The sequence below is a fragment of the Falco cherrug genome, chromosome 2 (assembly GCF_023634085.1).
Source record: "Falco cherrug isolate bFalChe1 chromosome 2, bFalChe1.pri, whole genome shotgun sequence".
Classification (NCBI taxonomy): domain Eukaryota; kingdom Metazoa; phylum Chordata; class Aves; order Falconiformes; family Falconidae; genus Falco; species Falco cherrug.
In genome coordinates, this window is record NC_073698.1 from 56163852 (window position 1) to 56176994 (window position 13143).

The 13143-nt window shown below is 35.6% G+C and overlaps 1 protein-coding gene across 1 annotated transcript in view; it reads right to left on the minus strand.

The window, feature by feature from the left end:
- The window catches only part of UGGT2 (UDP-glucose glycoprotein glucosyltransferase 2), an 88300-nt gene continuing 75157 nt past the window's right edge, over nt 1–13143 (minus strand). Inside the window, exons 31-39 of the mRNA XM_055702347.1 lie at nt 12430–12515; nt 8396–8494; nt 7042–7126; nt 6439–6621; nt 4995–5155; nt 4581–4695; nt 3060–3176; nt 1709–1853; nt 1–849 (exon numbers count right to left, since the gene is read on the minus strand). Coding sequence (XP_055558322.1) covers nt 827–849; nt 1709–1853; nt 3060–3176; nt 4581–4695; nt 4995–5155; nt 6439–6621; nt 7042–7126; nt 8396–8494; nt 12430–12515 — 1014 coding nt within the window. The 3' untranslated portion in view covers nt 1–826. The remainder of the gene's footprint in view (nt 850–1708; nt 1854–3059; nt 3177–4580; nt 4696–4994; nt 5156–6438; nt 6622–7041; nt 7127–8395; nt 8495–12429; nt 12516–13143) is intronic.

Consider the following 13143-nt stretch of genomic DNA (forward strand, 5'->3'; position numbering starts at 1 on the left):
TCGATAGTCAAAATTACTCATGTATTTTATTATTTCATTTTCAGTTCTAAACAGGATGATGATAATCAAAACCCAGTGGAAACGGCTTTCAGGACTGACCTTCTGATGCAAGATATACTGGTTGGAAAACAGTCTCAAAAAACATAATGGAATTTTATGACATACTATTTAAGTGACCAGAAGGAGCCCAAGCATCAAAAATTATTTTTTAACATTAGCAAGAGTGCAGCAGTCCTGCATAATAAACGAAAAGTGACATTCCAAGCTTCTGAGTTGACTTAGATTTGTATGGTCTAGATTAAACAAGTTATTTTTTTCTGTCTTATCTTTGCTACACTGAGATTTTTTTCTTGTGACCACAGCATTTTCCAGGGACAAAACTATGGACATATAAACAACATTCTTTCTATTTAAATACACTAATGCATGTAATATGCACAGAAGTTTTCATTTAAATATAATGTGTGTGTTGTCCCCCAGACTGATAAAATGTATCTTTGAAGAGTTGAACACATCCTTCTTTATATCCTAAAATCCTCCGGGCAAACTGTCTTTTAGCAAAGGAAAAGAAAACCAGAGAAATTAGGAAAGCTACTCCACTGGTTAAAAAAAAAAAAAAAGAAAAAAGAAAAAAAATCAAGTACCTGTCGATTTCTCTTCTGGTTTTGTATTTAATTTAAAATGTTTTAAATAACACTATAAATTATAAAATATTTGACTTCATGTTAAAGAATGTTACAAATACTGCCAATGTAACATTTGTAAGTTCCATTCAGTCTTTCACAGAAGACTGTTCAGCTGTCACCACTAATGTTTAGAGTCTGTGCTAAAGTTCTTCATGCTTATGACCTGTAAGCAAAGGAAAAAACAAAAAAAAAAGTTATAAAACCCTGTTATAGAAAGACTTAATGACTAGTTTTGTAAAATGTGGTAATAGCCCTTTGTTTACTGCTAGTCAGTTCAGCAACATGAACTTCATTCTTGGAGCCTTGCTAAAACTTTACCATACGCTTTCACAGAGAATAGAACGTACTGAGTTATTTGTAACAAAAAGTGAATTTGTTCCCTGACTCAACACTTATAAATATTTATCTCCTAAGATTTTTCTATGTCCTTGAGAGCAGAGATCACTTTTTTTCCCCCGCCCCCACATTATTCCAACAAGTCAAGTCTTACTGGAAGTCCTACATGAGTGTTTTTTTCCCTCATGCTATTTAACTCAGTTTAAAACAATTTTATTAAAATAAAACCCCAACATTTATTTGTTAACAAACCCACCGTTTTATCTGGTGTGACAAGGCCCTGCGTAGATAAGCCCAGCGTGAGAGATGTGGAGAAAAATTAATAAAGACTCTGGGACCTACTGCTTAATAGACATTAGCTTTAGCTTCTCTAAGGCCTAAGCTAATGTGCTTCATTTTAATGTTTTTAGCTCAGATGATGTGGAACAGTTTGTTGCGTCTGAGGTCCGATAATAGGACACTGCTATGTTTTCTCTTAGATTCTGGCACAAAACAAAAGGGTTTATCCTCTTAGTGTAACTCCTACATAAAGAAGCATCACACAACTCTTAAAACCCACACGACTTCTCTTAAATCAGGGAATATTACACAAATACAGTATTTGTGCCTACCGATCCCGATCTTAATTTCAACTATATTAGCATTTATTTTTTAAAAACTAACAGACAAATATATACATAAACTACCTTTTTGAAATAATGGTGTTTGATTTTTCTTCTCTTTTTCAATTTGCTGTATTAACTGTCGTATCTCGGAGTCATACTCAACCCATTCAGGAACTATCCGGGCAGCAGCTTTCAGTTTTGGTTCTTTGGTTTGGGGATTGTTGCACTAAAAGTTTGAAACATTAGATATAAACAAAGCAAATGCTTCCAAGAAACTGCCCTAAAATAAATTTGTCAGCATTTACAATTTAATTGAAGAACAGCATGCAAGGTACTTGACAATACTACTACTACTACCACCACCACCAAAAAACAGCAAAAAAAAATAATTGCACAACACAAATTGTAAACAAACCTTGTTTAAATAACTTAAAACATTTTATTGTAAATACTTTTATTTTTCCATGTGGTCCTGAGTATGCGGATAGCAGAGGCATGGCTAGCACAAGACTACCAAGATTTAGACAAAGTTACATGGGGAAATGCAAGATATAAATTAGCATATTGAAACTGAATCTGATGTAATTTTTATTAAGTTTGTGATGCTTCCTCTAGTGTTGTCTAGAAAAATGTATCTGTCACTTCCATAAAACAACATAAATGGAAATCATAAGAAGTTACATGATAATGGGGATTGAAAGAAGGTCTAGCAACTTAATTTCATTCTTTCTTGAATGGAGCGCACCCATCTTTAGTGTGCAAAAAAAGCTTATTTTAACAGCCGTAAAGACACAAAGAAAACAAAACTATTTACATACTGAACATTCGCACCAGATTCCAATTGTCTGTTTTTCTTCTTAATTATGTCTCTGAATTACCACTTACAGTGTAGGCAGGTTGTCAAAAAAATGAGAATGGGGGCAATAATGACATGACACTTTTTAAGCTCTGCTGTATCTCCTGTTTGTAGTGGTGAAATGGACAGAGAAAAACATGATAATATTAAGTTCTCTACACAGTGGGTTCTGGGAGAACGTTCTTTGTAGGGAGCGCAAAGCGGCACACAATACCCAGACAGTTAACAGTACCCATCAGAATTCCACTGCCCTGGCTGAACATGGAAAACAGACAGGGAAAATACATGTATGGGTATGAAAAAACCCAATCCCGTCCGGTTACAGAAAGCAACATTTAATTTTGGGGTACAGTTTTCAGCTTCAACGTAAGTAAATTTGGTGCAGGGCAAGGAGGAGAGTTCTCAGTGGAAAGGAGAAAGGTTGCTGTATTGTAGAGGCAGGGATGCAGCATTTAGTCTTCCAGTACCTTCCAGCAAGGCTGCCTCCGTGACATGGCATACGTATATCTCAAAGGCCACAGAAATGACAGCAAAGATTTTAATCTATAAAACTAATATAACTCAAAATCAACTCACCAGGTCTATTGTTTTAGCCTTTTTCTTGGATTCATCATCACACCAGGTTTCACACCAAAGCCATTCCTGAGGGAGAGACTTAATAGCTACTTGATGAATCATATTATTGGGAAGATCCTGTACAAATTTTATAAAATCATAAATTAGCACTCAATTTAATGTAACTGGTTATCAAGCAACTAGCTAAAAGCAAAATATCTTTGCCTACTACCATTTCTGCAAATTTTCCTAGTTCTTTTTCAAATAGATTCAAAACTTAAGTCCTGCTCATTTTGGTGGCCAATTCCATCTCTCATTTCTCCAGCAATTTTTTCCTGTAGTTACGTCTGTCCTTCCTTAGCTCGACATAAGGAATACTACTGTCTGATACTTGCAGGTCGGATACTGCATGTCATACTACAACAGACTGTGTGAAATTATTAGAGCAAAACTTAACTGCCTTCCCATTCCTCAAATTTGGAAAAAAAAAAAAACCAACAAAAAACTCAAAAGCATTTAATCCAGATTTATGGCAGTACTCAAAATTTAGACTTCTAGGAAAATGGATTCCAGAAACATGATCATGAAAAGGAAAAGCTATTAAATTGCTATTCTGGTTATCTTCCTTACTTCATTTAAATTTATTTTTTTTTTTTTTAACCTTATATAAGAATTCAAGTACTCTCGTGAAAATTCAGAGCCAGTATCTTGCAGAATGCAGGAAGCAGCATTTACAAATGAGAAACCCCTCAGCTGATCGTATGACGCACATGCCCTGGCCAGGGGTAATCGGTAGATCCATTTGTAAGCTCCTTTACATGTGCAACCCTACATTATATTTGAAAATAAATGTCAGTACCCAAATAAGTAGAGTCACATTTTTTTTTTTTGCCAATTCACACTGCTAAATGTGACAATAAAATAGCACCTACAGCTGCATTATGAAAGGTATATAATTTAATTCAAATATAGAAACTAGTACAGAAAAATTATATCAAATAAGTATACTGATAGTCAAGACATTAAACATGCTTGTGACTTGCACCCTGACTCACCCCACCTATCTTTAAAAAAAATATTGGTGAAGTTATATAAATGAAGAGTAGTCACCCCAGGATGACCACGTACAGCAACCACTAGAGTGCATTAGCAATTAGTTTACAAAAAAATTAATTTACATTAATGGAAAAAAAAGAGGAAAAGCTCTTGCTAAATAAGAATGTGAATTACCTATCAGACTATGGTATTATCATTGGAGAAACACAAATACACACAGAACAACTACAAATAAAAAGGACAGCAGTCCTCTATGCTGTTTTTTCCTCTTTTTTTTTTCCATATGAAACAATTATTTCAAGTAATCATCACAGTGTTCAGTCTTCTGAACTGTGCTCATATGCACACCTGAAAGTGTGCTAAAACAGCAGTGAAGAGCAAATAGTTTCAGAATCATATAACCTCTACACTGAGATACAAAATAATTCCATGCATATTGAGAAAGATAAAGAAAAAAGCCCAAATTGCTTAAAGCCATATATATACCTGATCTAGATTTGACAGACTGTTTGGATCTTGACTAAGAGCCTGATACTGGCCCCGAAGCCTATCTCCAGCTGCAATCTTTCTGAACTTCTTAAGATCCACAACATATAAGGCACTACAAAGATTAAAAAAAAAGAATTAAGAATCGTGGAGTTTCACCTTCTTTATGATAACGTTAATAAAAGTAACAAGAAAGCAAAACCTGTTCCCATCCTAAAGGAATATAGTTTTTTAATTAAGTGGCTGAAGCTACAATAAAAAAGTGAAATCAACATGTCCTCAGAATTTATGTCTTATCTCTTACTGAAAATGACTATAGGGCAATTACTTTTGAATGCCTCAGTTGTCAATACAAAGACGCAGATTTTAATCAGATTCACAAGCTGCACAAAAATACATAAGGAGTTATCCTACCTAATATGGTATTTCCTTTTTCCAAGATGTGATGCCCAGTATCCCGATTTCCAGAAACGGTACCCATCCATTTCTTTACGGCTGTCACAGAAAGGTGCGTATCCATAGGGAGCTCCATTTAGGTCTAGATCTCTGAGTTCTTTGAGGTCACTTCTCACAATCTACACAAAAATGATATATATATAATTTAATACTATTTTTAAAGGGTGCATATGAAGACAGTTAATTGCAGCAGGCTTCCCAAAGTTTAATTTTGATTTTAAAAAAATCAAACACACACCTCCCCCACCCCCAATAAATGGAGACGCTACAACAGTGGAGTATAGATAAAATATTCCACTGGAATGATATTTACTAAATTATTGTTCAAGTTAAAACCAAAAGTGCTTACTCTGGGGCCATCTGTGTAACACATTAAGTAGTAAATAAACCAAGCAATTTTTCATTCCCAGACCAGTGTTTCTGGTTTCCCAATATTAAACTCCTTCATGCAGAAGTGTAACTTTCAAATGTGCTGAATATCTCCCTTCTAAAAAATGCCTTCCTGTTTGTTACATAACTTGGGCACTCCAAAATTACTGCATTATTTGAAAAAATCTTTGTATCTAGTAGTAAAGGACTTTCAAAAACATGTTTTAAGGACATTTGTAATATGTCCTTTATTCACTAATCAATCATTCTTCCATCAAACCCCACTAATGTAATTTATGTAATTTATCAGTGGTGACAAAAATTTTTCAGCCGTTTTGGAGTACAGAAAAATCCTTACAGTAGTTAGGACAGACAATCAGTATTACTACCGTATCCAGATGAAATTGCAGCAAATTGCAGTCCACATTGCTAGATCTAAATTTAATTTATTCTCAAGCTTTGGAAAAGGACCGAAACGTGGTATTTGTTCTGAGGTTTTTAATAACCATGTGATAGACTCTTCAGTATCTCCTCTGTTTTGAGACAGCATGTTACCTTTTAGTATATTACACAATATTAATTTCTGAGTGAAAGACTGCATACAAATTTTAGAAAAATGGAGAGAGAATTAATCTTGAAAAATTTCAGCCATTTAGAAGTTGTTCAAATGGTCTGAACTAATCACCCCAGACTCCTTCCATACTGGAGAAGTCCATAGCTGAGAAGCCCAGAGACTGAATCACTCAAATATGCCTTAGGTGAAATGCACCTTTAAGGTCACACATAACTCTAGACGCCTTCCTCTCTTCACAGGCAATTTAGGGCAGCTCATGGTGGCGAGACTTCATTTCTACATGACTAAAGACAAATAAAATTATCACATTTCACCCTCTGTGACACCGCCAGTTCAGCCAGTACAACTGCAATAATCTCACGAGACCAATGTCTGGATAAAATGGCCACAGAGACTGAAACTGCACCAATTTAAGACAAAACAAATTCCTCATATTTATACAGCATTATTTTTTCTTACCTGATCAGCATCAACAAATATTATTTTATCCACAGCCAAAGGGAAAAGAACATCCAAAAAAAGAATTTTGTAGCCCCAAATAATTCTTTGTTTTTCAGTCTGTTGATAAAGCCAGTGGGGCCACTTATACTGTACTAACTCATACTTGAAGCCATACTTCTTAGCCATGTGAGGAATAACATCCTAGAAGAAGAACCAAAAAACCTATTAGTTGCACGTGTATGCAACACACAAGGACTCCAAAAGAAAAAAAGGGAATGTCACAACACAGTTGAAGCTGTGTTGGCCTTACTGACTACATAATTTATTATTTTAAAATGTTTCTTTAGTTCTAGCAGTATCCTCAGCTACACAAATATAAAAAGCATTTCCTCCAATCTCTTGGAGACTATTGGAAGAGAATAAATTATAACGTATGACTGGGCTCTGGGCTCCCGAAAAGAAGAACCTCACACATAAGACTTTAATAATACTGGTATTTAATGCATTCAAACATCGTTTTCAACTGTGAAAATTCAATTATATAACACCACAATTGTAATTTTTATTTCTAAAGCTACTTAACATTTTTAAGAATACATAAAAGGAAGATGTTGCTCCTACCTTAAATGTTGGGGAGAGGTAGTTTTTCAGAAACCAAAATTTAACTGGTGATTTTGTATGACGTAGGACAGAAAGCATCATAATTCTGTGGAAATAGAAGTCTATAATAAACAAACAAATACACACAGGTCATTAAATTTCTACTGCACTTAAAAGGTGCTAAAGCTTTCTAAGTTTAATTTCCTTTAACTCTGTTTAAGACGAAGTTTCTGTCTACTTCTAATTAAAAGCTTTAAAGAGCATGTGTTCGAGACTGCTTTGAGATGGACTTATTCAATGCAGATTGGCTAAGCAGTATTAGAAAGAACAATTTCAGAAGTGGATCTGTTAACAAGTTTTATTCTAAGACATGCCTGACAAAATTAGAATAACTAATACCTTATATTAACTTGGCTACTGAGAGAACTTCTTTTAGAAATATATTGGCTGAGTTTAATAGGTTGCTGAAAGAAAAACAGTGGGAAAGAGAAAGCACAATTCAAGTTAAGATCCTCTTCAGAAAACCCTTGGTAACTAAACCCCACTATTTTTGATTCCTTTTTTTTTTTTTTTCCTACTATTGTGGCATTTGTTTGGTGCAATCAGAGAGATAAAGAATGCCTTAAAGTCTTAAAAGAGGCCAAGTCTGCCTTAAAAAAAATAATCAAGAAATAAACTTCAAAATAAGGTAAAGAAGCATGTAGGATGCTTTAGAATTAATTTTTTTCTTCCTTAAAATAAACGAGTCTTTCCCTTTATGAAGGTTGTTGTAGGCTGAAGGAAAGAAATGCAGATGGTCAAACTGCATCAGACTAAGAAATAAAATCACGAGAACTGATGCCTATAGACAAGTACTCAAACCAGGAAAGTAACAGAGATGGTTGTGAACAGATTAGGCCATACTGTAAGAATTCTTAAAAGCAACCACTGTTTATTAAGACCATATGTACATGTAGTAGCTTCCATAGTTTGGACTAAACATAGACAGATACAACTAATGAAGTCACTTCTGCTATGTCTTTATAAAGAGAGGCTGAACTTCACCTTTTACGTTCACATTTCACACATGCACTCATGAAAGACATGGAGAACATTCTTCTTTCTTCTAAGAATACTGGTATTTTTGAACATCTATACATTGAATCACTTTGTTCTCAAATACTAATTTAATCCTCACTGTATAAAACTTTTCTATGTTTTCACAATTGATTCTTTATACTTTGTTTAAAAAGACAGTTTCGTTAAGCTTCTTAGTTTTAGGATGAAATGTAATAGTAAATTACTATTGGTAATTAGTATATTACTATTACTATTAGTATAGTAATGAAATTCGATAGTACTGCTATCACATTCTTTCCTTTTTACCTTTCCTTACCTTAAAAAACGTTCATATAAATGTCCTGAAGCAACGGAAAAAATGTTAAGAATATCACTTTTCTTTTCCTTCTCTTCTGTTGGAATTTTTTCTGAAAATCTAATAAACCCCCCCCAGATTATTACACAAACATTCAGCAGAAAGGAAATACTACTACATTACCATTAAGCTCATAAAGAATTGTATTAAAATACACAAAAGACATACTCATCCCACAGTAACTGAGTAGACTTACATTCTACTCCCACCGCACATGCCTATGATACCCAAACCTTTTGCAAGCAACACCTTATACCCAGTCACCCAGGACGAAAAATGGCACAATGCAGTCTTGAATATTTTCAATCAAACAGAACCCAAATTTGGGCAGAATTCCATGTTTTATCAAAGCCCAAAATCAGAAGTACACGCTCCCAGAACATCTTGAGAACTGGGTATTTTAAAATCAGCAACAGTTATTTTTCAAGTTTCATCCACATGCATTCTACATCAGAACCACCACTGAATATTCTTGAGATGTGGGATGTCCACATAGCCCCCGAAGTGGTTGAGCTGAACATACACTCTAAAATACAGACCGACGTAACAAAGATGGTCACACCAGGCCAAAGCACGTGCTTAGCCCAGTATCTTACCAACAGCAAAAGACAAAACTGAGTAGTAGCAGCCTTTCCACAATGCTCTCGTAACATTCAGCGGTCTGTGGTGATGGAACTTCCTGAGCGTTTTTTGTAATACTTGCTGAATTATTCCTTAAATTCATCCCATTACTCTCCCTATAAGCTACCCTATATCTCCGAGGTATGTTGTCTAGAGGTTTTCTTGTTTCTGCTGCACAACATTCTTTCCTTGCTTCGAATACCAAAGTCTACCAGGATTGTTTTTTAATCATCTATGCTTCCAGCACACACAGCTGGAGGATGGTGGCTGTAGTCTCCCTCAGGGCACTGCTTCATGGATCTCAGAACGGCAAAGGCTGCCCTAGCCAAAGTGGTTACAGTATAGTTTGATATTGTTGGAAATTCACCCCCAGAGGTTTTTTTGTTTGGTTGGTTTTTTTTTTTTTTTTTTAGGTGAGTCATTCCTCACATTTAGATTGTGTGAGTCACTGCTATTAATTTTTCTTCTTGTTAGATCCCTTTTAAAAGTATACTTTAAAAAACATACAAATAAGTATCCTTCATAATCTTTAAGAAGAGGTGAGACAAGTCTCAGATCTCCAGTATATTTGAAAGAATTCACGTCACTAATACAAAACTGAAATGTCACAAGGCTGCAATGTGTGTAAATGGTGTTTGAAGAATCTTTTGAGAAATCCACGTTCTTTTCACTCAGCAATGGTAAGAGCAGATAGCACCGCAGTCATACCTGATCAGGACTACAGCAAATGCAAATGAAAGTGACATCAGTGGAGCAGCACTGACTGAACCGTGTGGCATCTAAGACAACCCCCCGGCTAGCACTGAGTTCTCACAGGCTAAACAGACCGCAGTTCACAGTCCCAAGCAGTCTGTCTGCTTTCTTGCTGACATTTTGTCTCCTTTCTTATACTTAGTGAGAGCAGGACGGAAAGAATGTCAAGCTCTTTGTAACACAACCATTGCCACATGTGGCTACAAAGACAGGTGCGAAAAAAAAATAATCAGGTTTTGATGCAAGAATCTTGAAAATACTGATTCTGCAAAGCTTTACAGAAGCCAGAGATCTTCCAAATTGAACAAGTTGCTCTGAAGAAGGCAGGATTAACCTGTAAGGCCACATGGAAAAGCAGTCAGTGGGAGAAGGGCAGTTTGGTTATGAAAGGACTTGGGTGACATGGTAGGCACACGTGTCCCATGTCAGAGCACGCGTGGGTTCATGTAAAGAACAGCGTGCTGGCAGGATATACTTTTCCTTGTGGGATATCAGAGGAAGGATATTTGACAAGCTCCTAGACAGCAAGAGGCTAACAGACAAACGGCAGGCCTCAAATCATATCCTTAAGCCACAATCTTAAATCAATGGGAAAAGCAAACAAACTTCATTGGGTGAGGGGCTTCAACAGCCCAGCAAGCTCTGAGCCTGATGCACACTGATAAACCAACCCACCGCAAAAAAAGGCTAGATCCAGAATATTGTGAATCTCTGACCTATAAATTTCTTACAGAAAGCTAAGATATTGACCACTGCACATATATCCTCTGAAGCAGCCAATTAGAGATGGGAACGTTGAATGATGAAAAATTCATGCAACTACTGTCATTCTGCAAAAGAAGCCACCTTTGTGCAAAAACACACGTTCACTTCCCTGACCTGTGGTTTCAGGAAGAAATTTTTGGGAGTTGTAGTATAGTAGTCTGGAAGGCTTTCTGAATAGAGTCAATATAGCAGTAAAATCATCTGTGGATAAATGGCGATAAACATCAAATCAGCAACAGAGACTCAATAAAATGTTCAGGTACTTGAGATACAAGAGGCCTTCCCAGGACAGATGATAAAGCTGAAACAGAAGCCAGTCCTGGATCTACCAAGAAATGTGTGCGCTGAGGACTGACTGGAGTCAACTGTTTACTAGATAAAGTAGAACTGCTATGCCTTTTCTTTATCTTCTTTAATAGTCTTTGTAACTGACAACCATTGCCAAGGCTACTGAAAATGGAAGAAAACCGTTGCTGAGTCTCATAGCAGTCATTTGGGGCCAAAAAGTCTTTAGGGTACGGAGACAATAGTGATGAAAAAGCCATCTTTAAATCCCTCATACTGACATTATCCCTTTCTTACTAGCTGAATTATATTCCTCTGTATATTCCTCCTGAAGAGCAGAGGAATCTGACTTTACCTCAACAGTACATCTTGGAATGCTTAAAGGTACTTATGGACAAAGCTACTGCGATTACTTTTTTCCTTCAGGGCAAAGAGACCCGGGATTACTTGGATTAAGTCGTTTACACAGTCAAGTCATTAGCCCTGAACTGGTTATTTCAGAAAGCGTTACCTTGACTACTTTGCCTTTGCAATTACAGAGCCATGGCAGCATACTGCAGTAACAACCTGTGCAGGAAATCAGAGTTTCCAAGAACAAAACAGAAGTGTTTCCTATGAAGTGGACAGACTGCAGTATGGAAACTGTGTATTGCAAATTAAGTCCCCCCTAAAATACATTGGTAAAAGTCATCTGACTGAAATGGTCTCAAAAGGACAATTAACGTATCTTGGAAACTGATATAATACCCTGTGTTCTGCTCCACAGCACAGATATACCAGTCTACTAAAAGAAAAACACTAAAATTTTTCTAAGCAAAGATGAAATACCATTTTTTTGCCCTTATCTCATTCTCAAAAGTGACATAATTTCAAAGGGATTTGTATCTTATTAATAAAAACTAAAGTTTTCAAGAAGTATCTGCCTGAACTACACACCAGCCACAGACAAAATAATTATGAGCAACTGAAAACAAAGTTTTAAAATGGTATATGGCAAGTCAGAAATACTACAATGTTATTAACCCCAAATGTAGAGTTTTATATTGAAGTAATAAACTTCAAAATTTCAAATTTATAAACTCCAAATTGAGAAGTTTATTACAATTATTTATAAAACTCAAACTTTAAAGTAAAAGGTATTTTAATGTCAAATATAAAAACAATTCTTGAGGTTTTGTAAACTGTGTCTAACATCAGACAAGCAGCATCATAGCCTGGTTTTTGATGTTCAGTTTGATACACCTGAGTACAATATTACTGGCTGAGATTTTCACATGGAGACGGAATCTCTGCCACAACAAAATGAAAGTAATGCCAATGGAGAAAATTAACAGGAACTAGAAATGCAAGGAGGGATTAAAAAGGAAATAATGACATGTACAAGACATAATAGCTTGTCTTTCCCCCCTTTTATTTATATTATAAATCCCCTGGAGAGCCTTTTTATATATTTGCATCACTTAATGTATTGCTTGTATTATTACTCATATTATAGCAAGGAAGTGTTTCTTACTTAAATAATAATAAACGTGTCCTGGCATTGGTTAAAATACAAGCAAATTATTATTTACCTTGTAACTGATTCCCGATTTCCTTTTTTCCCTGTTGTTCCATCAGTAAGGAGTTCTTCATTCATTTTATCAGGCTTTTTCTGTACCTAGTCATTAAAATAAATGTATTTGTGTAATATAGGGTGTTAGTTGATAACAATTACTACTTCCATTGGGATATCTAACTACGGTGTACCTACTGGCTAGAGCTGGACCAACATCTTAACAATTTTTATTTCAGGAACATACTTACTGAACTGCATTAAATTGAACAATGTCATTTCATAGTTTTAAACAAAGCACAGAACCTACTGTAATAAGAAGGAAAACAATCAATTAAGAAAAAATAAATGGTGATTAATAAATCAAACAGCATGTTCAAGCCCTCTGTATTTCTTTATGCAAACAGTAACTAAAAGGATGGGGAATCATATCTCAGTTTCATCCCTCATGAGTCTGTGATCCAGCCATTAGCTGGCAGAAGGGTAGCAGGGTGTTGCACCATGCATGGATGGGAAACTGTGATTCTCAAACTTTTCACAAGGAGAAAGTGACAAATCCGTCGCTGAAACATAAGCTCTCCCATCCAGCTTAAGCAATTTTTGCTGTCTTACCCAGATACTTAATAAAGGCTCCAAATTAATTTTGCTCGTTGACCTTAGTTTCCTTGATAAAAGACACCTAATTGTTTTTGAAACCCAAAGAGCTTCTAAAACATTAAGTGTTTGAACATAC